The sequence below is a fragment of the Aspergillus caelatus genome (assembly GCF_009193585.1).
Source record: "Aspergillus caelatus strain CBS 763.97 unplaced genomic scaffold BDV27scaffold_69, whole genome shotgun sequence".
Classification (NCBI taxonomy): Eukaryota; Fungi; Ascomycota; class Eurotiomycetes; order Eurotiales; family Aspergillaceae; genus Aspergillus; species Aspergillus caelatus.
Window position 1 is genome coordinate 121969 of NW_022475332.1, and position 24048 is coordinate 146016.

At 46.8% G+C, this 24048-nt stretch overlaps 9 protein-coding genes across 9 annotated transcripts; 3 read left to right on the top strand and 6 right to left on the bottom strand.

Annotated features, from left to right (window-relative positions):
- Positions 1-237: 237 nt before the first annotated feature.
- BDV27DRAFT_156930 (uncharacterized protein) lies at positions 238-1918 on the bottom strand (the record flags this gene model as incomplete). The annotated part of the gene is made up of 4 exons (XM_032072417.1): positions 238-534; positions 588-739; positions 798-1747; positions 1800-1918. The coding sequence occupies 4 exons, from the start codon at positions 1916-1918 to the stop codon at positions 238-240; spliced, it is 1518 nt and encodes a 505-aa protein (XP_031928520.1).
- Positions 1919-3407: 1489 nt separating this feature from the next.
- Positions 3408-4174, bottom strand: BDV27DRAFT_156931 (uncharacterized protein; the record flags this gene model as incomplete). The annotated part of the gene is made up of 3 exons (XM_032072418.1): positions 3408-3593; positions 3699-3970; positions 4081-4174. 3 exons carry the CDS (start codon positions 4172-4174, stop codon positions 3408-3410), a joined length of 552 nt encoding a protein of 183 aa, XP_031928521.1.
- Positions 4175-7333: 3159 nt separating this feature from the next.
- Positions 7334-9496, top strand: BDV27DRAFT_104265 (F-box domain protein). The gene is made up of 2 exons (XM_032064343.1): positions 7334-7857; positions 7930-9496. The coding sequence occupies exons 1-2, from the start codon at positions 7541-7543 to the stop codon at positions 9254-9256; spliced, it is 1644 nt and encodes a 547-aa protein (XP_031928522.1). The 5' UTR covers positions 7334-7540; the 3' UTR covers positions 9257-9496.
- Positions 9497-10169: 673 nt separating this feature from the next.
- On the bottom strand, positions 10170-11866 carry BDV27DRAFT_171609 (glycoside hydrolase family 27 protein; the record flags this gene model as incomplete). The annotated part of the gene is made up of 7 exons (XM_032075638.1): positions 10170-10643; positions 10691-10875; positions 10926-11228; positions 11282-11371; positions 11422-11562; positions 11606-11738; positions 11789-11866. 7 exons carry the CDS (start codon positions 11864-11866, stop codon positions 10245-10247), a joined length of 1329 nt encoding a protein of 442 aa, XP_031928523.1. The 3' UTR covers positions 10170-10244.
- Positions 11867-12214: 348 nt separating this feature from the next.
- BDV27DRAFT_126984 (uncharacterized protein) lies at positions 12215-12705 on the bottom strand. The gene has a single exon (XM_032066651.1). It carries the CDS (start codon positions 12576-12578, stop codon positions 12261-12263), a length of 318 nt encoding a protein of 105 aa, XP_031928524.1. The 5' UTR covers positions 12579-12705; the 3' UTR covers positions 12215-12260.
- Positions 12706-15627: 2922 nt separating this feature from the next.
- On the top strand, positions 15628-16698 carry BDV27DRAFT_156934 (uncharacterized protein; the record flags this gene model as incomplete). Its single annotated transcript, XM_032072419.1, has 2 exons — positions 15628-15692; positions 15753-16698. 2 exons carry the CDS (start codon positions 15628-15630, stop codon positions 16696-16698), a joined length of 1011 nt encoding a protein of 336 aa, XP_031928525.1.
- A 1013-nt stretch (positions 16699-17711) lies between these two features.
- Positions 17712-19480, bottom strand: BDV27DRAFT_171611 (flavin-containing monooxygenase; the record flags this gene model as incomplete). Its single annotated transcript, XM_032075639.1, has 3 exons — positions 17712-18707; positions 18804-19174; positions 19228-19480. The coding sequence occupies 3 exons, from the start codon at positions 19478-19480 to the stop codon at positions 17712-17714; spliced, it is 1620 nt and encodes a 539-aa protein (XP_031928526.1).
- A 453-nt stretch (positions 19481-19933) lies between these two features.
- Positions 19934-22505, top strand: BDV27DRAFT_171612 (Zn(II)2Cys6 transcription factor; the record flags this gene model as incomplete). Its single annotated transcript, XM_032075640.1, has 10 exons — positions 19934-20058; positions 20116-20144; positions 20203-20384; positions 20442-20757; positions 20860-21296; positions 21357-21444; positions 21497-21702; positions 21753-21831; positions 22050-22131; positions 22217-22505. The coding sequence occupies exons 1-10, from the start codon at positions 19988-19990 to the stop codon at positions 22503-22505; spliced, it is 1779 nt and encodes a 592-aa protein (XP_031928527.1). The 5' UTR covers positions 19934-19987.
- Positions 22506-22657: 152 nt separating this feature from the next.
- On the bottom strand, positions 22658-24036 carry BDV27DRAFT_171614 (epoxide hydrolase family protein; the record flags this gene model as incomplete). Its single annotated transcript, XM_032075641.1, has 3 exons — positions 22658-22819; positions 22883-23743; positions 23800-24036. 3 exons carry the CDS (start codon positions 24034-24036, stop codon positions 22658-22660), a joined length of 1260 nt encoding a protein of 419 aa, XP_031928528.1.
- Between the last annotated feature and the right edge of the window lie 12 nt (positions 24037-24048).

Genomic DNA, 24048 nt, shown 5'->3' on the forward strand with positions numbered 1-24048 from the left:
GAACTAGGGCCAGTAGCACACTGAGGGCTTCTGTTCTGCTGTTCGCCCGTGAGGGAACTAGATTTGTCGATTGCCACCATGAACTTTTGGGGGGATACATCCACAAGCTATCGCGCATGTCCAGTAGAAGTAGCAATATGTTCTGAAGAGAATTACCACAAGGTGCATCATGATATCTTGGAGCAGCCACTTTTCTTAGTGAAGTAGTTTTTAGACTGGCATAGGATACGGTAACAATTATTGCAGTAAAGCACCTACTTTCACTCGACCCCAACTTAGCCTGAGTGCCCAAATCGCTAGTGTAATGCTCACGTCTATAAAGTCAAAGACAAGGGCTCCGCCAAAGATAATAGCATAGTAGGTCCATGCTGTAGATTGAGAGACGGACATGACCGTCGCGAATATGGCCCAGGGGAGCATCCATAGAAAATTCGAACCCAGAGCTTGATAGAGGTACCAACGTGGTGAGGCTGCAAGGAGAATCGCTGCAAGCTGGTAGTTGACACCGTAAAAGATATATGTCCAGTCAATTTGCTAGAAGAGTTGGTCATTAAGTGCGTGGAAATGAAACTGGTCCTAGGGCCTACCTTCCATATCCGCTGGGTTATTTGGGCAACGGCTGTGGAGCCAGAGAGATAGTAAGCAAATCCCTGGATCCCACGTACAGAAAGGGCTATACATATAATGACTTCGAAGACAAGTGCAATGCCACAGGAGGTAAATGCTGGGCGACAAATTTCTAGCCATATATTAATTAGCTTTATGTTGCTTGTCCTCAGTACAGGAAGGCTACATACCGACAATATCTGACTTCGTGGCCTTGGGATGCCGTATCGCCACGCCAACACGGTCACGCCATATTCCCCAGTTATGTCCAACGAAGGTCAAAGTTGATTGCTCCAGGGCCTGGACGGGAACCATCACAAGCCCCCACCTGATTGTGTTGAAAACACCCCATGCTGTTGCGTAGTTCTCGCCAAGCAGAACTATTCTACTGACCAGCCAGAGGTAAATAGCGTTGCGAATAGCAGACTCTGCGAAAGTGTATGAACTGGGTCGGATAAGAGTTTTCAAAGCTTCAACACTCGGCTTTACCCTCTGCACCCTGGGTTGTGATCTCTGTAGCCTGAAGCTAAGGTAGAGAAAATAACCCAATCCGCAAAGAGCAGAACTCATGTCGCAAGCCACCCTAATCCATGCTTGCATATTCACTGTTGGCTGAAAAGAACCAGGATGGAATTTCGACAGAATTAATAGGTCGAGAATAATATTGACGATAAACTTGGTTGAGCTGATAAATAGCGGTACATCCGGATGATCTAGCGCGCGTGTGCAGCATGACACGGCCGTTTCCAAAGCAGACGACAAGGCCTCGATAGATGAAATCCGGACATACGTTAGAGAGGTTTGCCGGACTTCTACTGGCATAAATGCTGCTGCAAGGCTATTCGATGATGCGAGGAAGATCACTGTCATAATTGTGCCTAGCACAGTCTGCACTACTATAATGGTATATGATAGACTTAACCGTGACGATACAGACCTGGTTGCATTGTCTCCTATAATAAGCCATGCCGACCTTGGGAGGCCATCATTTAGCACCTCGACAATAACGCCAATATAGGTGTATATATCAGTGGTGACAACTTGACTAGAGTCAATATTTGCAATCCACAGCTTGCTAAGAGTACTGTATAGAGCAGGGAGTGCGAAAGCGCCTAGATTGAAGATGAGGGATCCAAAGTACCTGCTGAAAGTTAGACAATTCAGTCCCAGTCTGCATGATGGTGGATTCTCACGTCTCTCTCTTCCATGAGCGAGACCTTGAGCGAGGGCCTGGGGATTCATCAGCTTCCTGTCTCTGCTCATGATCAGTCAACCTAGTGCAGCTTGTTATCCCGGTCTTTGGAGGAGTCATAGTGAGGTGCGTAGACTGTAGAAGCATGGCCAAGAACAAGAAAGGGCGGGGAAGGAGCAGCTGTGACCATGTGACTCGACCTGCATCTATGGAGATGGCCGAGCTCGCATCCGGCTCGACTTCCTACCCCAAAGATCGAGGCAATATTCAACTGTTTCCGGGGCCGCACGGAAGGCTCCACTGTAGATCAGGGAATTGTTTCCGGCATGGATTCCCAGAAATTAAGGTTAATCCGCCCACAGTCAGCACTCCCAGTCTTAGGGTCCAAGTAATGAAAGTATTTCTAGGTCGCCCTAAGTCATAACATATCCTGTAAGCGCGCTAGTAGCATGATGGGGAACAGGAAAGTGCCACCACCCTCTACAGTATTGTATATGTTGCAATGTTTCTGGATACTAGTAGTGTGCAGTACGTAGTGGTTGACACTTTCCTCGAGTGCCCTACTACTCGTCACCTAGTAGCTCCTCGGAGTGTTCGAACACATATTCATATATTAACTCATGGCAATGCTCTGCTATAATGGACTCCATTCTGCTCATTCACAACCTTGTCGTCGTAGTTATAATAAGGGAGCCATGTGGAACCGTAGACTACCGCTAGTCACTAACGCAGCCTAGACCATATATACTTAAGTATGGATCAGATCTCCATGATGTGGAGTCGGCAACTTCCTCCTATGGTCTGCATGTTGCTTTCTCCTCGCTTAAACGCACCTATGCTCTTGGCCGCCAAATATGTAGAGCTGGGTGCATAGATAGCCATCGTATGCGTCCCTCCTGTACCCGATGTGGGTCATCGCTAGAGATCGACATCAATAGCCAGTGCTAAAATCATGGAGAGAAATTCTTCAGGATGGGAAATCTGCACAAGTAAAACTTATCTTGAAGTGAATTGGTGATGTAAGAACCGAATTCGGCGAATAGCTAAGCGAAAACGCCTAATGTATAGATTAAGCTGAAGTATGCCATCGTGGTGAGCTATGAGGATGAACGATAGGATAACAACTTGCTAGAACTGGTTCATATGATTATCTTAAGCTTGAACAGGAGCAAGAAGAGAGAGAAATCGTTGACTACACCGGCATTGAAGCCGAGGGTAAAATATTGAGTATTCTCTTCAATCTAGTAAGCATAGCCAGATGTTAAAAAAGCTCATTTGTTCGTATTTCAGTATTAGAAACCACTCTTGGTTCCTTCCAATCACACTACTACATTAGTCTTAAGTATAGTTATGAGTAGGAAACTTGCGAATATTCAGCTAAGTTTTGGCCGGACCAGGGATTAATTAATAAAGGAGGGTTGGGTACAAAACGGGGTCAAACCCTACTCCAATAACAGCTCTACGCGCTGCTAAATAGTATATATGATTATTCTATTGTCTAAAGGCTGAGCAGAAGATGTTCGAGAATGATTTTTCATAAATACCAGCATCATCATATACATCTAAAATATCCTTTAACTTCCGGCCAGAGACATTATTCTTTAATACTCTACCACTCAGCATCCTCCTCCTCAAAGTCCGACACATCCAAACCCTCCTCGTCAAGGCGACGTTTGATACTTTCCAATATCTCCTGGCACGCCGATTCATCCTCATCTCCGTAATCCCCATAAGCTCTATAAACGCCCTTTGCCGCTAAGTCATCCCCTTCATAACGCTTGTAGTCCTTCTTCACCTATTTGAAATCATCCCAGTACATCTGCTAAGCCTCATCTGGGAAGGGCACGCCCTCCACCCTCCAAACACACACGTGCGTCCATTAGCATGTCTGTTACCATACACTGGCTGAAGCTGGTGGATACGATCCAATAGATAAAAAACAGGGAACATACTCCTTCAGCTCTTTATTGTAGCGTAGCGTGCCATTGTCGTTCCAGAAATACTTAGACATTTGTAGTCCCTGCGCCACCGCGCACTGGCCCGATGAATCTCTGAGATCGAACTTGATGCAGAGCCTCGGGCCCCATTTTCTGTTGTCGTGAATCCATATTTTTCGACTGTTCAGAGTATAGTCGACACCAGGCTGGTCCATGTAATCCGTGAACTTATAGCCTAGCACGCATGGGGTTAGCAGTGAAACAAAAGCGCCTAGACCAACTTACTCCATCCATCCGAGCCATCTTCCAGCACGAGCTAGTCATCTAAGCGGAGCCCTGATTCACGCTCATTGCCGTCTTTATCTAGCAGGACAGCCTTGAGGATGAGGTCATCGGTTAGCCAATAGCGGACTGCCTGGGCGATGCTGATTCTGGCCATATTGAATTGATATATCCTATTCACTCTGCAGGAAAGCAAGGTAGTAAGAACCAACAGAGGATGGATTGATCAGATCAGAACAATCACTAGGGGGCATAACAGGGCTATTTGTATATCCCCCAGTCTTCGCCTAAACTCTATTAATTAGCCCAGTGGTCGTCGATACAGTGGGGAATCCAGATGTACTGTATAGTTAATAACACATAGGAGTACGGAGTACGAGTGCTAGCTAGCATAATCTTCAGCTGGCCACTGTTCCCGCTTTCCTCTCAGCCACTGAACAACCTTTAATACGATTTTGTGGCAACTTTAATGTATTATCAACCAACCACAGTAGTAGTTACTAGCATTTGGACAGAAAAAGGCGCAGCGCGATAAACTTATTTCAGTGCCCCGACCTCCAATTGGTAAGTGTTATAGAAAAGAGTACAAAAGGGAACGAGTCCTAGGTCGCTTAGGACCTTCTGTACGGTACACTAGCGGAGGTGAGATCTCGATTTTGCCGAGCTCAAGGCCCACAGAAGGACCCGTCTTTCAGCTCGCCACTACATGGTCTACCAGAAACAGAGATGGTTGTCGCTATATGACGTATTATAATACGTCCGTAGCTGCGGACTTACTATAATAGGACTACCCATGGCTCAGCGGTTCTGATAGTCCCACTGACGATCTTTTCGCACCCGATCTCAGTACAATCAATACAAGGCCACATGGCGTAGTATAATTAAGGTTTCGAACGCTTTACCAATTTCCATTGCTAAGCTTGCATGCCACTGCCACATCATTGCTACTTAATGAAGTAACCGAATGGTGAGAACATTTCTGACTAGTCCATGCTACCGATCTCGAGAATGACAGGTGGTTGTTTGCCATACATACGGCCCTGAGAGTCGTGGAACAATTGGTTGAGTTTAACAAACTGGTAACCCAATGAATCCCTCAAAATTTGGTATGTTGTAACTCTATAGAAAGCCAAGTTACCTTGTCTAGACATCCCTTATCTATCTCTGCATAGATTCGTACTACAGCTCCAGCGTCTCTATAAGCGGCTTGAAACTGCCTGAAGTTGTAGTTTGAATTGTACATCTGGGGTTTACCCCTACCCATTGGCATCTTCTTTATCAGTCAGCCTTCAACCAAGATACCACGATAGATATAACCAGCTCCTACTATAACGTTTTACTTCAAAGTCTCATTCAACATCTAGACCGGAGTCCTGGTATTCTCTAGCCTGAGGTTGGTTATCCTCAGCACCTCACGGAGCGAAATACGAGGTATAATTGGTAAGTGAGGTCATAATCAGATGTGCGAGATGTGACGTGGGGCTCTTTCGGTGTTCCGTAGAAATAGTAAAGAGTTTGGTGTCCTCTCTTCTGGGTGGGTAGGTAGGTAGGTACATTGAATTTAGTTATCTAGCTCCCGAATCCCCGGTACAGCCAAGCATTACTGCCCAACAAATGTGGTACCAAAGCCTGGTGATAGAGTAGATTCAATCCTACTGATGCCATTCGATGTGGTCTATTGAAGACCTGACTGATGCACTATACATTACAAATTTCAGCCACACATTGCCACACTAGCAGTACATACTCCATATCCATTACATCTATATAATGTGTCGTATGGTTGAGATCGTCGTTTGAAATTAAGCCCAATCGGCAAAGGTTCAATAGAAAATGAACCAGTCGAAAGAGAACATACGGTACTGGAATTGGACATAAGCCCCGGACACCTGTTGAGCCAACTTGAACTACATCTGTAAATGGAGCACTCAGCCCAGAAATTTATAAGTAATAGATAAATTAGTAGCGGGGAAATTGGGTTCTCGTCATCTGCGGCAGAAGATCAGCTGAATCTGGCTGTGCTATTTACGTCTCAATTTATAAGCATCTCTTGCCCCAACTTGATTTTCCCCTCCAAACAACCTTTCCTCTGACATTCTCGGCCCACCATGGCTGACAAGGTTGGCGTTTTCCTCGAGGACGTTTGCGGACACCCTCGCTGCTGCAGAAACCCTAAAAGATAAAGACTGCAGCACGGAAGATTGCAGGGTATGTACCAGCCACATTCAAGCATAATAGTTCCAACAATACCGGTAATTATACCAGGATTTATACCGCAAGGTTGAGGACGTTTGGAAATTGACAAGCTGCGCTGCCAATGAAATAAAATACAATGACGAGCATTTGGACGATGATGATGCGGATACAACCGCTTCTAAGTGGGAAGAATGTCTGGTCGTTCAAGACTAAATGAGGATAGTTACTGATTGACAAAGCGCCTTAGAACCTCAAGCGTCAATAGGAGAAGTAGTGGTCCATCTATGTGTACGACAGGATCCGCAGCTACTCAATATAAATATTGATCATTCTTTTTCGCCGGTGTAAGCGCAGTCCGCTTTAGGTTCCACGTGCTACTCTGCTAGGGACCGCGTCTAACATGTGATACTTGCAAAGGCCGGTCGTGAGAAATCCCGCGGAAATCATTCCTGTAATCTCCGATTCTTTGTTACATTGGGGGCGGTAGTAGTCAATGATCCCGACTGCGATACGATATAAAGAAGAGTCGTGCAAGTGTGGTAAGAACTAAGAAAGTCTGTCCAACACAATCTGACAGTCACTTTCACTGAAAGAGGATTAGCCGCGGAGGCGTTGAAGCATCGGTGACCCTTCAATTATGGCCCCACTTGTTTCATCCAACCACCAGAGATTCTAACCGCTCTCCTGAAACAACGATCGACCTTCTCTTCCCCTGTCTTGGCAAGTATTCTCCAGCCCCAGGCTGAGCAACGGTCAACCACCATTCCTCGTTATCTCGCTTCTGGATGGCTGATAAAAATAAAGCACGGCGCATCGGTTACGGAGTACAGTACTAATCATGCACCTGTCGGGCGGAACTAGTTTCTTGGAAGGCTGAAATGATTGACCCTCAGCTGCAGGGATCAACACCTTCCAAGAGCAAATGGGAGTGAACGGTGAACAAATAGAATAAAGGAGCGAGCCCGATGGGCAAAGCAGCAACCGCCAGATTTCTCAATTAGGGAACCCCCCGGGCGCAAAATAGAGAGTGTGTGGAAAAAGATAATTCGACGGCACTTCCCGATGCTGATTTAATTCACCTACACTATCTCTTTTCCCATATTAAATAAATAAATCTGGTGGAGGTTCCCCTTCCCCACTTTGCAACCTGCTTCTCCGTTCATTTCTCACGCATCTTCCTCCTCCTTCTCCTTCGCTTAGCCTTATTCTTGCCATCTTAATATTTCTCTGACTGCAAACCACCTCCCTCCGACCCGATTCCCTTCTTTCTCGTTTTAATTCGAACATTTCGTGTTTCATCAATGCATTTGTCGGTCACGATCTCATCATGGGATTTCTAAGCCGTTTTCGCAAGCGTTCGAAAAGTCAGAGCCGTGCGGGGAATGCGGTCAGCTATGAGCATCTCCGCACTAACCGCGAGGTTGTTCCTCCGTTGCCCATCATGGGCACAGATTACACGAAGAGGTTACCACGACGTGTCTTAATCCGCATTTTCTCCTTCGTTTGTCCCCACACCGAAGATAACAGCTATGATACGTCGGAGGAATCCATGACCGAGGATGGCTGTATGCTTTGTGACATGCGCGACCTCGCGCACTGCGCTTTGGTGTGCAAGCGGTGGTCCATTGACGCGGACGCTCTGCTGTAGGCATTGCATCTTCGACTTATTTTTTTTTTCCCTTTTGCCCTCGCTGATCTCCTATCCCCAATCACTAGTTACTCCAATGTCCGCATCGACGCCGTTCACTACTGTGAACTCGAGGTTCAGTTATCAGCCAAACGAAAACGCCGCTCCTTCTTCGATAAGAATGGCGACCCCGAAGATGCCCCCCAAGCTCGCCTATCGCTCTTCATGCGAACCGTTCGACAATCACATGGCCTAGGGAGTATGGTCCGCTCGTTGCGCATGCCGTATATGACTCGCGAGGCGAGCAAATCGGAGATTGCACGAACTGTTTCCGTGTTGCCCAATCTCCGCTACGTGGATTTGCCCGCTGGCTTCTTCAGTGACGACCCCGCGTGCCTCGCTCTGAAGCAGGAAATCATGGCTCGTTGTCCAGATCTTCGTCGGATGAGTTACCGCCATGGGTCGGAGGGTACCTTTTCGCAGTTGCCTGGCACACACCTTTGGGGAAATCTTGAAATACTGGAATTATCAGGCCTACAAGTCGAGCCTCATATTCTCCGGTTCGGCCTGGGCGCATTTCCCAGGCTTCGTGACTTAACATTGGACGAACTTCCCTGGCTCGATGATTCCGCCTTCGCACACTCCCAAAACTTCCCCCCGTTCCCGGCCGTCGAGCGACTTACCCTTCGAGATACTCCGAATGTCACAGCAAGCGGGCTTGCCGCATTTTTCTCCTTGCCTGAAAACCGAGCCTCTTTGCAATCATTGACGCTGTCAGCTACCCAAGTTCACCCATCGGCTCTACACCACATTCTCTCTGACGCACCAGAGCTCCGTGCGCTATCGGTAATCCAGGAAGTCTCGCGATCGTTCCCTCCGGAAAAGGTGCCACCGCTCACCTCTCGGTCACTCGAATTGTTACATTACGAGATATTCTCTCCAGCCGGCTCTTACGGTATGCCGCCGGTGGCAAGCTCGTATTACTCTTACCTAATTTCATCCTTGATGTCCAACTCTCTTCCTGCTCTTCGAGACCTCTATGTCCGTGATGCAGGATTTCCAGAGGCATTATTGCTTGCCCCTCCACCTCGCTTGTTCGGTGGTGGTGAGAGTGGACCCCAATTTGGGGGAGGCATTCTCGCACAGCCGCTGAACGTGTACAGCAAGGGCTTGGATGAGTTGGAGTGGAACTTCACTCCTTATGAACCACCTTCCACAAGAGGCCGCCGGGATAGTACGACACGGCCTGTAAGTTTCCACGATGCTCAATTGAGCCGTTCCTGGGGTGGCGATGCACGGAAGAGTGTGCTGGTCGGTAATGGCTTCGGCGGGTTCCTGGCTGTTCCAGTGGATGATGGGCGTCCTAAGAGTAGTGGGGGCTGGAGGCGTGAGAGCAGAGGTGATTTGTGGCGGTGATCGAGTTATGAAATCTTCTTCCTTCAACTATTTTGATCGCGAGACTGTGTGATGGAATATGGGACAATGTTTTAATGAGTCTATACCCTGGTGCAGGCATTCAGCGTGGTAGCATTCTCTCACATTTTCTGTGTCCTGGCTTTTCTTGCAACTTGATAATGAGCGTGCCCGATCTGTATGACATAGCCTATGTACTCGGGTTGTTGATAAGCGTACTAATGATTTTTTTTAAAGCCCAACAGAAACATCTATCATCCTCTGAGCACTAGAGAGTTTCATGGATCACTTACCATTCTATTCGGGTGGGCGGGTGCGTGACCCAGTCACATGTTTTCTTTATGATAGGGATGTTTTCGTTTTCTCCCCCTCTCACTGAATACTTGCTTCTGCCTTTTCATACTTTCCTGTATTATACGCATTGATTGCCCTTGCTCTTTCGTCTTGTCCTGTATATGAGTGTCCTTATCATATGTTTTTCATATGGAATACGATTTTCCAATTTCGGCTTTCTCGGAAGGTATAGATCCACCTGCGGATGCGATCTGTTTGGTCTCTTATATCGATAGAAGGCATCCGGGTTGTACTGAGATTATGGTTTCCCAAGATCGACTTACTTGCTGTGAGAAACGGCAAAGAGCGAGGGATCGGCTGAAATTTGAACGTCTATTTCGACAAAGGTAACCAATACTCAGGAGCAATCTACTGAGGTGAGCAAGCTACTTAATTTTTCAGTAGTTAATCATTCTTTAATATAACCTTTCTTCAGTACATTTCAGCCGTATCTACATAAGCACAGCCATAAAGTTACGTACTATGCATAGACTGCCGCTATGATTTGTCATGTCTTGGACCTTCCTTTCACTACTCCTTCACCTTGTTTAGAAGTTCATGACACAATATTTGGAGTGGCCCCTGCAACCCTTGGCTCATCACAACCAGCACGTTGCATACATCTAGCCGTGGCTTGCGAGAACCGCTTCACCAGCGATCAGCAGGATTCTCCCACCACCAGAGCAGCAATATCATGACTCTGCAACTCCACGCGATATTGGTCCTTCACACAACCCAGATCTTCACCCGTCCAAATGTCAGTTACCCGATACCCGCTGCCCTTCTCAGCGGAGTCCCTCAGTTCAGGGATCTCGGCCCACACAGCAGTCCGGCTTTTGGCGCTGTCTTCCGAGTTGAACATCAAAACCAGAGTTCCGCCTAGAGTCGACGATGGCCCGGACCAATATTCCGCTGGATGCGCTGGATCAAATGTCCAGTCTGGGTTGTATCCCCATTTATAAGGATACGCAGGGCGACCAACTACCGGATCTTGATGGAAAGACAGCAAGGGCTTGTTTTTCAGAATGGCAAGATGCTCCTCTTTGATCGAATCAAGCTACTTCAGTTAGCCTGACCTCTTTTACCGAGCTATTGAAAACGTACAGGAGTACCAATGATAAGAGGCGATTTCATTGCGGCCCAGAGAGCAAAGTGGGCTCTATTCTCTTCGAGAGTCAGGTTTCCATTGCCAACTTCCAACATGTCAGGATCTGGATATCCCCAGAAATCGGCATAGTTCATAAGGAACGAGTTCTCGTTGGCAATCTCGATAATCCGGCTCCAGTCGGCTGTTCGAGTCAGACATGCGCTTCCTAGGTCGCAGATAGTTTCAACCTACGTGTAATATCACCCGTTGTCCTCCAAGAGTTCCCTGTCGCATTACCCCATTGGTTCACGTCTGCCTGGCCCCAGTCGCACAACGAATAGAGAATGGTCCGATTGACACTCAGTAATGCATCGCGCATAGCTTCGTACCTTTGAGCAGTTTTCGAACTGCTCCAGTCGTATTCCGTTGGTGCTGGATTAGATATATCCGGACAAGTGCCGTTGGGGAACTTGGAGCCATTAGTGTTGTCTGGTACACAGTGGGTATATGTATCGGTCCAATTAGTAGGTACGCCGCAATTATCGTATTTCAGATCTTATCACTTGAGTTAGTCTTTTGATGGTTGGGGCAGTGGCAAACTTTCATACAGTCAATGCCCCATTCGGCAAAGCTCTCAGCGTCTATTTTCTCATATCCCAGACTAGCAGGATAGCCAGCGCAGGTTTCCGTACCGGCACCTATCCTCTTAGCCTCATTCCAATTTGATAGTAGTATCCAGTTAACTTACTGCTATAAATGCCGACCTTCAGACCCAAGTCGTGAATTTTGGAAGCGACACCTGAGATTCCATCCGGAAACTTGGCCGAGTCCGGAATGATACGTTTGGTAGTGGGATCCCGGCCACTCTTGACGGACCAGCAATCATCGACTATAGGGGTTAGTATACATATGACAGGTTTCGGTTGACCCACTATTGATGTACTCATAACCCGCATCCTTTAAGCCCAGGTTTATTGTTTCTTCTGCAGCTGTCAGGATCTTGGAAGCATCGATGTCACATCCAAAAGCATTCCAGGTGTTCCAGCCCAACGCGGGTAGTCTCCCCTATGTATCACATCAGTTACTGCTAGCCCCGAAGCAAAGTTATAACGTACCACACCATCAGGGCGTACCAGAGCATTAGCCCCGGAAAGCAAAGACAGCGGCACGGCTAAAGAAACGTAACGCTGCATTGGACTCCAATTGTCTGCGGAATTGGTGCCAGAAAGGTTTAATGGGAACTGGATTGCATATGCTCTGCAGAGATATGCACGGTAGTTATATAACCCCACAAGCGGGGGAAATCATCTCATCTGCACAATATAATCCCCCCGCAGATCGAACCATGCTACATCCCTTCCGGAGAAACAGGAGACCGAACGGCTACTCAGCATGGTTTTTGCCTAAGGATAAGATGTTTTATTATACTGAAAGTACTCCAGATTCCTCTCCGAATGGGGCAGTCCCCGTGTCGGAAACGGGATAGCGCCGGGGTAAACTTGCGGAGCAACCTGAACTTACAGTCCACAACATCCCCAGCTTGACTACACGTACATTCTTTCGGAGAGAATGCCAACAGCTGACAAACTATTGAGAGCCAAAAGTATTCTCGAGACACCGCTCAAAAGTCATCGTCTTCACATTCGTAAACAAATCATTATGTACTTGCCCCGGTGGCCTCCAGAATCTGCCTAATCCTTGCATCCCTTTCACCAAGAGCCAGAAGTCATCCGGAACCACACTCTTTCCTTTCAGATCCTCCGGGATTTCTTCCTTGTTCTTCCAAACATGACGCATAACCTCCATTGGCATTATAATTTTCTCCACCTTCCTGCGGGAGCAGTTTTCTAATAGGGCCGCAATCTCGTTATGGCTGATATGGCCACTAATGAAATTCAGCTCCATGTTCTCCGAGACTTCCGGATGATCTATGGTTTTGACCAGGAAGCTGGCTAGATCATCAATATTCGTGAAGTCAGCTTTTGCATCAGGGTTACTCAGGATATGAATCGTGTACGATGGAAGATCGGACTACGTCTACGGACACCAGAGGACTTCGCGGTCCTGGTTGTATGTAGAGTTCTCCGCAACGGAGAAGAAAACCAGATTCCTACTAATTTATAGTGGAAATAACAGCGATAAACCTGGCTGCCATAGTCCTGATGTCAACATGGGTTTCAAGATTGGCAGTTGGATGGATCAGTTTTAAATCACTCCTCCAAAGCTAACCTATTGCGTAGGAATTTCCAACTGCCCTTGACCTTCTCTTTCACAGTCTGCGGGCCAATATTCCATTCCTCTAACCGATCTTTACCCCAGAATATATATCCTCACGTGCGTAATGTAGAATTCCAGGATGTTTTAAAGTTCTCTATCCATGCCAGGTTTGGCGTAATCCAATGCTCATCCGACAAGAAGACCCTGCTGCTTATTCCGCTATCACCATAATCAAGGTAGCAATCAAATTCAGGATCTTCTTCGAAAGCATCCAGGAAGGGACCGTTCGCGTAGCCCAATTGACCACGGGTCAGGGCTATCTGCTGGGCCAGTCGTTCTTCTGGACAAAATATTCTTGATACGTGGATCCAGCGATAGAGGTATCCTGCCCCAAAAAAACATGAAGTCCTCCCTATCACGGTCATTAATATCTGGTTATTCAAGTTAATAACCGTATACATATCAATAAAGCGTAGAGGCTATTACCGGGTTCATATGTAAGGTTCGATGGATCGTCTTTCTTAGGAACAGACTCCCAAATATCTTCGTCAAGTGATGCTCCAGGTAGCTCTTTATAGTGGTGGAAGATATATTTCTGGCAATATCTGACCTCCTCCCGTCTACCATGGGCTCGATACGGAAATCGAATTGCTAGAGCATTATGACCTACCAGATTGAGTTATGAATGTATCCTGACCATCAAGGTGTTGCAGTTGAGCAGCCTCTTACTGTTGGGTCGAAGTGCCTTCAGCCAGAACTGCTCACGGAAGGGATATGACCGAAACCTATCTACTTCTACACCAATATCCTCAGTTGTAAGATAAGCTAAAGAGACACGCTTTGCTAATCGAGGCCTTTTAAGCCATGTAAACCGTGGATAGGATACTGGCAATATAGAAAACACAGAAAGGGACGCTTTGAGAATTTATGCCATACAATGACTGGGAATCCTTGGTACAGCATCGCTACATCAAACAAAGCGACAAGGAAGAATCATCAACCTCCGATTGCTTTCCAAATTTTGCCACTTGGACTGCTCTCGGAGTATGAGTCCCGTTTAGTTCGTTTGAAGTACTATCTCACTCATTGTGAGAACAAAGGGAGCATGGGGGCACTTCTATACTTCATTAATGACCTCACACACGTAAAGAGGCCCTACTGAGGATAGCATGCGGATATTTAACATGAAGGAGTGCGTGATCGAATTCCGTTATAAGCAATCTAAAATAGGCGAGTATTGAATTGCCGGTATCATAAGTGCATTTATGATTTTTCCCGAACAACTGTACAAAGAGAGGAGAGCCTGCCTTCCCCAGATTACTCAAGACCAGTGATAATATCCCTCATGTTCTCGGTGGAACGGAATTCGTGCCGGACGACAACACCTGGCAGATCTGCGACATTAACGATGCTCTTCTACAGCACATCAGATCAACAAGTGATATTCGCCCGAGAATCAATCATAATGATGGTTTTCTCTAGAACGGAACAATGACCAAATTAGAAGTGATCATGCGTGACAAGCCTATGTGCATAAGGTACGGTGGTACACCCAGTGACAGGGAATGCGTGTGCTTTCTGTATCGACCACCAACTGGGCGTGATCATTATAAGTATGGCTTGGACTTTGGGCAGCAATATGCACATAGGTAGGCTTATTTGAGAGGCATGATAGTGAGCAGGGCAAGAAAAAGTACAGACTAAAGAAATAACAGTACATTTCCACTAGCTCCTTTGGAATAATAAAGGCTGTTCATAATAAGTAATTTATCAATAAATTAGTACTTACTACACATTGGGAATAGATTACTACTAGGTAATAGTAAGCCAGGATCAGAGGCTAAACTGTGAGGAATAATAGCAATGGCAGCTGCTGTGCGTGTCTTTAATCCCTCTCCTTTCCTATATCACTACGTATGATGTACCTACCTAGATATGTGAAGTTTCACTCATCCAACCGAGAATTTATCCCTGTCCTTCTATTATAAAAAAAAAAAAAATACCCAAGATCATCCTGGACATTACTTGCTGAGACGAAACGCTTCCTAGGAAATGAGCAGTCTTTAGTCTGCATCTATATCGGTCTCAAGGATAAAAATGGCACGTTCGGCTCCCTTTGATACGAATGACAATGAGATTTGAGGGCTGTAACAAAATCATGGAACTCCTTCATCTCAGATAAAGCACTCTCTAGTTACATATACAATATGAAAGAGTGATACCTTGCCCTGCTAAAGAACCATTGTCTCATAAATCCGAGAAATGATACCTTTGCATAAACCCACTGCACGCATTCATACTCCGAGCTTGATTCTATGTGTCAAAACCACTATCAATGCAGGTTTCCTTGTTAAGCCCTCCTTTCTATCAAGAGAAATGTTTATCCCTTTGGACAGCATTCCACCTAAATGAAGTCGGCCATTTTGCTTTTGTAATGACGGATAAAACGCATACATAACCATGTACCGGCATTAATAAAGATATCACATGAGTACCACAAAAAATTCGATGCTGTAAATGAGATTTTCTCGTTTAAGGCAAGGGGATGCCTTTCCTTTCTAAATTATATAAGTAGGTGCCTTCGGTAATAATTAACGGTGGATTTTCATAACCAGCAAAGTCCTGATTACATATTTGTATTCCCCTGAAGCCGATAAATTATCATTGTTAGCAGATCCAGATCAAGAGGTGTAAGACAGCTTTCCCAGTGTTCCAAGGTACAATGGGGGCTTCAACTATGCACAGGCTGTTTATAGGCACCTGCCGCATTTCAGATGATCCAGCAAAAGATCTAAGCCAAAGGTACAGTAGCCCACCCCTCTCTTTCCATAATCTGCTAAGTGTCACATATTCAACTTATAGATTCCACTGGACACTCATTGTTGAAGCCAGCTTCAGGCTACAAGGCGTAAGGCGCTTTCACGCTTGCTGTGGAATCGAATCGGAGCTGGACGAGCACCTTTCTCTTCCAGCACAAGCTCCCGGCTATTTTAACCAGTACCACCCAATCCGAGAGCAATTGGTTGTCCTCCAGGATGAAGATGAGTCTTTTGAGAAATTTGGTATTGGGCATGTTGGTGATGTTGATTGTTTGCTGGGCTTTCTTCGCACTTTCAAAGAGGATCCGAAAGAAAGGCCTTCGAGTTGTTACCATTGGCTTCGAGAAGCAATCGAATATCTCAAGGAAAATGATGTCTGTGATACGGATCTGCGAGAAAGATGGTTAGAGACGCGAGAATTACTGGACAACGGGCCTAACATGTATCATAATGCCAGAGGTCAGGATGGCATGGGCCTGGGTATTGACCACTACAATAGTGAAAGCCAGAACGATACGAGCCAGCACATTACACACCAGAGCGGCATGAGTTCAGATGGCATAAGCATTGAAGATATCAATATCGATGAAATCACCTCACGTATTGCTGACCATAATGCCACGACTCCAGATAAAATAAGCCTAGATGGGCTAACTCCGGATTTTATACAGTACTACAGCCTAGATACGCATCCGATGGTTCAGAATGCCGAAAGTCACCATAGCATTCATCGTGATAGCATGAACGTCGGTCTCAACCGCCAGAATACAATGAGATATCGTGCTATTAATCAGAATATCCCACCTCAGAATAGCATAACCTGTAATACAACAGATCGATATAATCCACACCAGAGCCACATGGGCGATGGGGTTGTGAGCATTAATAGTATGGGTCAGAGTAGCGACAATCAGAATTGCAAGAAACACAAGGGCAAGAAACACGGTTCTAAATGGTGTTGTTTTTCTGGAGCAGAGGATCTTAATTAGGTGGGAATACATGTGCTGGAACTGCTTAATTGAATGGAATATGCTCCTGCATCTTAGTTTTAATTGATTTTCTTCTGTCTCAGAGGTTCATTCACACTAGATATCCTCAATCCTATGCATAATCAGTGTCCGTTGACATATGCTTTTCAGAGGCAGGCTCCATCTCGATCTTCAAGATTTAAGTAATCCTTCGCTTGACAATGAGATATTACTCAGCTTAATCTATGGATTTACTTATAGAAATATCGGCATTTATTATAGTAAGGTAAGAAATTGAGCAAAGGATTGATTGACTATCAAAAAGATGCTTTTCTCGCCAGGCCCCTCTCCGCCTTTGAACTCTTAAGTGCATAAAAAGAGCGGACATACTTCAAGGCTACATTTAGATGTGTTGATACCAGAGAGAAAGAGTCAATCTCATTCTTTTTCTGAATCATCATTGTCTTGAAGTATCTGCTATACATCTTTGACTTAATGGTCTACTTCTCATCTAACCGAGAACAGAAATGCATTCCATCGCATCTTACAATACCTAGCAAAGGGTCCAAGTCAAAGGCACAGCCTTCTGTTGGACTTCAAATACAGACGGCTGAAAGGTTGATCATGCTACGATCCATCTATAGTTGAACTAGTTGCACAGTCGCGGAATATAGTCAAGACATCTAGCATCACCGGTCTTCTGTATAGTCTTCTATAAGACCAGTAGACTTGAGATTACGAATTCTGCCACCAATCTCTTCAGTGACCCGGATACTTCAACCCGGCATGAGTATTGTAACGAGAAACTTAATAATTGGAGATTTTGATCCGCTGCTAGCTACACTGTCGCATGCAGAAGTGCCATTCCCACAGCCCACACAACTATTGGAAAGATATGAGACCAAAAATAAGAGCAAACGTGATAATCCACAATTATATGATCATTAAATGGCTACCACTAGATACAAGGTGGGATCAATTGATGCAAGACAGACAGAGGATCCTGAGATGCCATAAACCCTCACAGCTTGCGGTTAAGACCAATGAACATTGACCAGCAACCAGCTAGAGGCCTTCTCTATCAGCGTTTGGATATCTGTAGAATTAGTGATAGTAACAGCTGCCAGACCCATTAAAAGCACCCCCATGGAGAGCATCTGGCCACAGCTGCTGCGCCTCCTCCCGTCCTTCAGTAAATCGAAGTCAGACCAGGATGGAAAAATCGTACGAAGCCAATACTTGTACATAGGGTCAGGGTAAATGAAGGTATTCTTCCTGGTGACTGGATCCATCCACCAGCTCTGGCAGCCGCTGTTGAACACAAGATGCTTCAACTTGTCATGGACCCAAGATAAGTCTCGTTGTTGCGCTTCAGGTTTGACCATAATCGAGTCGGCCTTGCCCTTTAGAACTGGCCGAAGAAGACGACACGAGTAGTTAATTTGACATTCCGAGTGGAAAATAACAGAGTGTTGACCAGTTGCGGCATTCGGACCGTACAGGATAAAGAAATTGGGAAACCCGCTCACCACGGTGCCTTTGTACGCCTCGGCGCCGCTGGCAGCATCCCAGACTTGGTGTAAATCCTTACCATTAATTCCTTTAATCTGCATGGGAAATAACCACTTCTGAGTTTGAAAGCCTGTTGCGTAGATGATTGCATCGGCTGCATGACGGTCGCCACTTTTGGTCTCCACGTAGTCCGGTCCTACCTTCACCACAGAATTAACGGTCAGAAGCATCTGTGGAGAGTGTAAACAAGCCATGTAAGAAGCGGTATTGACCCGACGTTTGCATCCAGGCTCGTATCTTGGCTTGAGGATTTCGTGGTACTGGGGCGGCGCATCGCTTTCAATGAACGAGTAGGTAGCATCACGGATATTTTGGCGCATAGCAGCGCCATTACTGTTCATGTAGAACGAAGAAAAGACTCTTTCTAGTTGCCATGCGAGGATGATACGGTAGGCCTTCGCTGCGAAGGGAACATGCTTCAGGACAAGCTTGAAGCCTTCTGAATATTGCGGATTACCCTGCAGTGAATGGTTTAGTGATGCCCTTCCAATACATCTATGACAGACTGAAAGGAAATGACTAACCCGCTTGGTCCACCAGTGGGCACTCCGTACAAACTGCGTTACCGTGCCCTGTGGCCCAACGTCCTTGACTAGCTCGGGAACAAATTGAGTAGCGGAGGCTCCATTACCAAGGACCACAATCTTCTTCCCCCCGGGGCTAAAGTAGGTGTTCCACCTAGCACTATGAAAGACCTCACCCTCGAACGACTCTGACCCGTTGATATTAGGAATGTGAGGCCGGTCAAGCGTCCCAATAGCGCTGACCACGACAGGGGCTTCTTTCTTGAAGATTTCTCCAGAGATCGTGTCTTGGAAGGTACAGGTCCATAGGGAACGTGAATTATCCCAGACTAGACTGACACACATGACGTTGAACCGACAGTGAGGTAGTATGTCGTACTTTTCGGCAACAGAGAAGAAGTCTAGCCACCATCAACCATGTGACCTGCAGTCTGACGAATATTGGGGTACTTACACTGATGGAGCTCATCACGACCAGGAAACATCGTAGTCCAATCATGTTTTAGTGCAAAGCTGTAAGAATAAAAATGGCTAGGGATATCGCAGGCACATCCAGGGTAGCGATTGTGCCACCATGTTCCGCCAATATTGTCGGATTTCTCGTAGATTGTGAAGTTATCATGACCCAATAGTCGTTTCAGCTGGATGGCCATTCCCAAGCCGGAAATGCCAGCTCCAATGATGATGACTTCCTTACTTTGACCCATTCTTCCAAGTGTGCGTACTTAGCGGAGCAATTATGGACTGTAAGCAAGAGGCGGTTCGAGCATTCTGAGGCTTTATTTAAGTGCTCGGTCGAGTTATTGAAATATGTAGGCATGTTAGTTGATATGGAGTAGCATCGCACCTTTGCACATAGTCGTAACCCTGTATAGTTGCTGGTATACTTCGGTTCCAATTGCTTGGCGGCGCTTGCGGTTGCCGTTTCCTTTCCCCTCAAATTGGTAGGATGTGACTGGTCCTTCTTATGGGGAAGTCTCCACATTGTTATCGTTTTCCACCACTACCATCCTCTTCCCAATCGTGCGCTTCGATCGACAATGCCTTCGCTTCTGATCTACATTTTTTGTGACTTACTCATGGATCATGGAGAAAGTCGAGTGCCTCCATTCACTTGTGGACATCTAAGAAGGAAGCGCAACCCCAGTCGTCAACCGTTTTTTCCTTCTCGCAAAACAACTGTTTCAGAATCTTGCTAGGAGCCTGTATGGAATATGGAAGCGCCGGACAGTGATGCAGCCACGAGTCCGACTAAGATTCGGTGGAAACGAACAAGGTCAGGATGGTAAGCGACCAAAATTAAGCTCCATTTTATGAGTGGCTGCAGTTGACAGTTTTCCAGCCTGAAATGCCGTAGCCGTCGCCGGAAGTGTAAGAATACCATGGTATATGGATGGTGTTTATTATTCGCTCACGTATACCATTGCAGGCGATGGAGCCCGTCCACAATGTAGGAACTGCCAGACTCGGGGGACGACCTGCCGATGGGGGCTTAAGGCTTCTTTTCACCATTCGCGCAACCTCAGCTTATCCCATAGTGAAGTTTCTTCCTTGTGCGCTATTGAAAGGCGCCGGGAGTCTTTGCCGTCTCAGGCCCAAGCCGTTCCGACGGTATATTATGCCATTTAGTGATGAAGCTTTAGTGCGTGTACTGACCTATTGCTCTAGATAATCGATGAGTCAGAGTCAATTGCTCGTGACTACCATTTCCTTGGAGATGCTTACGCTTCTGATTCTATTCTATACCAATCGCATGAGGCGGACAGATCGGGGGTGGATGGAGACGAAAATGAGGACGTGTTTGATGAAGACAAATCTGTCGTAGATGATGCCACGGCGTTAGAAAGAGCTAGCTGTGGCTCTAAAGGTAGTTCGAGCGCGCTGGATACCTCTTATCTTCATTCACAGGAGTTTTCCACGTCTCGTGCTTCGGGAACTAACGATGGGTTGAGTACCGGAGACCTCAGCATCAGTAATCTGCTATGTCAGCCCAACACGCAATTTGCGCAATCACTCCAGCCCGTGTTCCTTGAATACTCATTCTCCCCATCATCCGATGTCTATCACTATAGGCCCCATGGCGTAGCTACGCATGAGACTGGGGCGTATATTCCCCCGTTCTCGCTTGGACTGGCGGTTTCTCGGGACGAGTTCCCGTTGCCCGAGCCAGTTTTGCCTGTAACTTGCACAGAAAAAGCTCGTTTGATTTCTTCATTCATGCAAGAGACTGGAACGTGGTGTGAGACAACCGACTCCAATGTACATTTCACCATGCGATCCCTGCATTCGATGATGAAGTTCACGGCTTTTGTAGGAGCTGCTATGTCTCTCGCCTCCCGCCAGCTAGACCACGCCGAGAAAGTGCGGCGGCCAGCCACCCTAGAGCTGTATCAATATACTATACAACTCCTTCTCCGGCAAGACCCCGCAAAAGCAGACGCATCGGTTCTTGCAACCTGTACCCTGTTGTGTGTTTACGAAATGATGGCGTCCGATGTCCATGAGTGGCGGCGGCATTTGAAGGTCTGTTGGTGCTGTCGTACGCTTGTCTCGTGTTGATATATATGCTTATTACTTGTACAGGGATGTGCTGGCCTTCTTCTAGCAAAGAAGTGGAATGGTTCGAGCCAGGGAATTGTGAAATCCTGTTTCTGGGCATTTGCCCGAATTGGTACAGCTTATAGAAGCCCAGTTCATGACAATGACTAATTACTCTTTGGTAGATGTATGGGCGGCTTTTATCAGCGGTAAGACGACACTAATCCCAACGGACTTCTGGTTGGATGATGCATCCATCGAATCCTTGGCCACGAAAAGGGACGTGGATGACTATTGTAATTTCGCCATCTTTATATTTGCTCAGATTGTCAATATGTTAGCTGCACCTGGATTTAGCACAAGAAAAGTTGGGTCTACATTTGCCGTCTCGGTCTCTAGACTGTGGGGGAGCTCCAGAAATGGTACTGGCTCCGCCCTCAGGAGGTGTGCCCATTACTGAGGGACTCCTGTCTTCCTCCCAGGGTGTTCCCGACTGTGATATACACAAGTGCCTCGGCTAGTAAGTTGCTTGCTTCCTGCGTATATAGCTCTATTCTGAACTTTCATAGTTTGCGGCAATACCTTTTACCATACCGGATCCATGCTACTCTTACAGACTGGCCTTATTCCCGAATCGGAGATTTTGTCTTCCCGCGTTACGGATGCTGTAGGTATTTCTTGTCACTTGACATTACCTTATATTTGGGATTTATATGAGCTATAAGAAATCAATTGAAGTGTCCAAGCTAACCAGATTTAAGGTTGATATTGTTTGGCATGCGAGGGAACTCTGTGGCATATCTATGTCAAACCCGTCTCAGTAGGTTTCAAAGAATATCCTTTTTAACTCACTATCCGAAAGGGATAACAGAGAGATAATATGAAACTTCGGCTGATACATTTAGTGCAAACTGGGTCAATCAGCTTCAACCACTTTATATTGCAGGAGCAGTATTCGCCAGCAAGTCGTCATCCTTATCGGATTGTCCAGGCTCTTCAGATGATCAAGTGTATTTTCCCCCGTCATCAATACTTAGTATCATAAGACCCTCGCATCATACTCGCTCCAATCTGGAGGAAGAATATGCCACGGAGAAGATACTTTTGCTCAAACATCTGTCTCGAATCGAGAATGAAACAGGCTGGAAGACTTCAGATCGAGCCGCCGATCTTAGGAAGCTCTGGGGTTTCTAATTATGGGAAATAGTAGTCATAGAATGCATCTTGAGGATATCCAGTAGGTGACGAAGCTCAATGAACATTTCATGCATTACCCTGTCCGGAGAGGAAATCCTTTTCTTATATCACATGGGGACTGTGCAGCCCGCGTAACCCTTCACTACCTTCTACTGCCGAGCATATGCCTGCATAACGACAGGGGAGGAAAAGAACGAGCGGAGATCTTGCACGAACAGATCCGGCCTCTCAAGAGACGAGAAATGGCCCCCTCGATCATACTCCCGCCAGTAATGGATGTTGGCGGCCTGGGCGGCCCAGTCACGAGGACACTTGGATTCATGAGTACACAGTCTTCCGTTTACTTGACACATGTCATGAGATATTTGACTTACATGGAGCTGCTCTTTCTTATACATACTGACTCCGCAAGGCGCCGACACATACGTCTCAAAGGTCTTCTCAGCCTCTCGCATTCCACGGCCGAAGGCTTCCCTATAGAACCGCAGACCAGGAGTTGCGCCCTGAATCCAATGCATCATCACCAACGTGATAACATCCGTATCACTCAAGGCATCGTGCACATCCCCCCAATCATGAAACTTTTCCACAAACCACGCGAGCAGCCCGAGAGGAGAATCCCCCAGCGCAAACCCTAACGTCTGCGGCCGGGTCCTCTGCTCCTCGAGGTACCCGCTCTGGTCCTGCTCGAAGTTCCGGCGTACACACAATGACTCGTGCTCGAACTCAGAGTACGTCAACGCGGACAAACACCAGCGTAGATAAGCAAGCGGTGCCGACCACAGCGTAGGGGGAGGTACTGGGAACATGTTCAAATGCTGAGCACGCACGACCTGGGGGTACTGGATGGCGATGGAACGTGTGATGAAGGACCCGAAGTCGCCGCCCTGGGTCACGAACTTTGGGTATCCCAGCACGTCGGCCATTAGAATCTTGTACGCGCGCGCAACCACATTAGGACCGACGCCGGACTTAGTGGGCGCCGGCGAAAAGCCGAACCCGGGGATTGATGGAGCGACGAAGTGGAAGGCCGGGTCTTTTGCGTCCTCGGGCTCAGCTAGGGGTCGCACAACACGGACAGCTTCCACAAATGAGCCAGGCCAGCCGTGGGAGAATAGAAGCGGGATGGCACTTGGCCTGGTAGACTTGGTGTGGGTGAAGTGCAATACCAGGGGCCCGTAGCCAGGGACGTCGATCTTGACTAGGAAATGGTTGAAGATAGCGTTCAGGCGGCGCTATTATACTTGACTAGTGAGTGCTAGCTTGTCGCACAGTGGGAAGCTCAACGCACCTCTTCGGCCTCCCAATCATAGTGGCCTTTCCAGAACTCTGCTAACTGTTTTACGCGGGAGACCTTGGCTCCTTGGGCCCAGTTGTTCTCGCCAAAATCGGTCTGTTCTTCGGGGTATCGGGATAGAGCTAGCTTCTGCTTGGTCAAATGAAGCAGTTCCCGGTCTACGTGTAGCGTATATGGCACCGGTATGTTGAATTTGAGATCTTTCAGCGGAATCGGGGATTTTAAGCCCATTTTTGTCGTGTG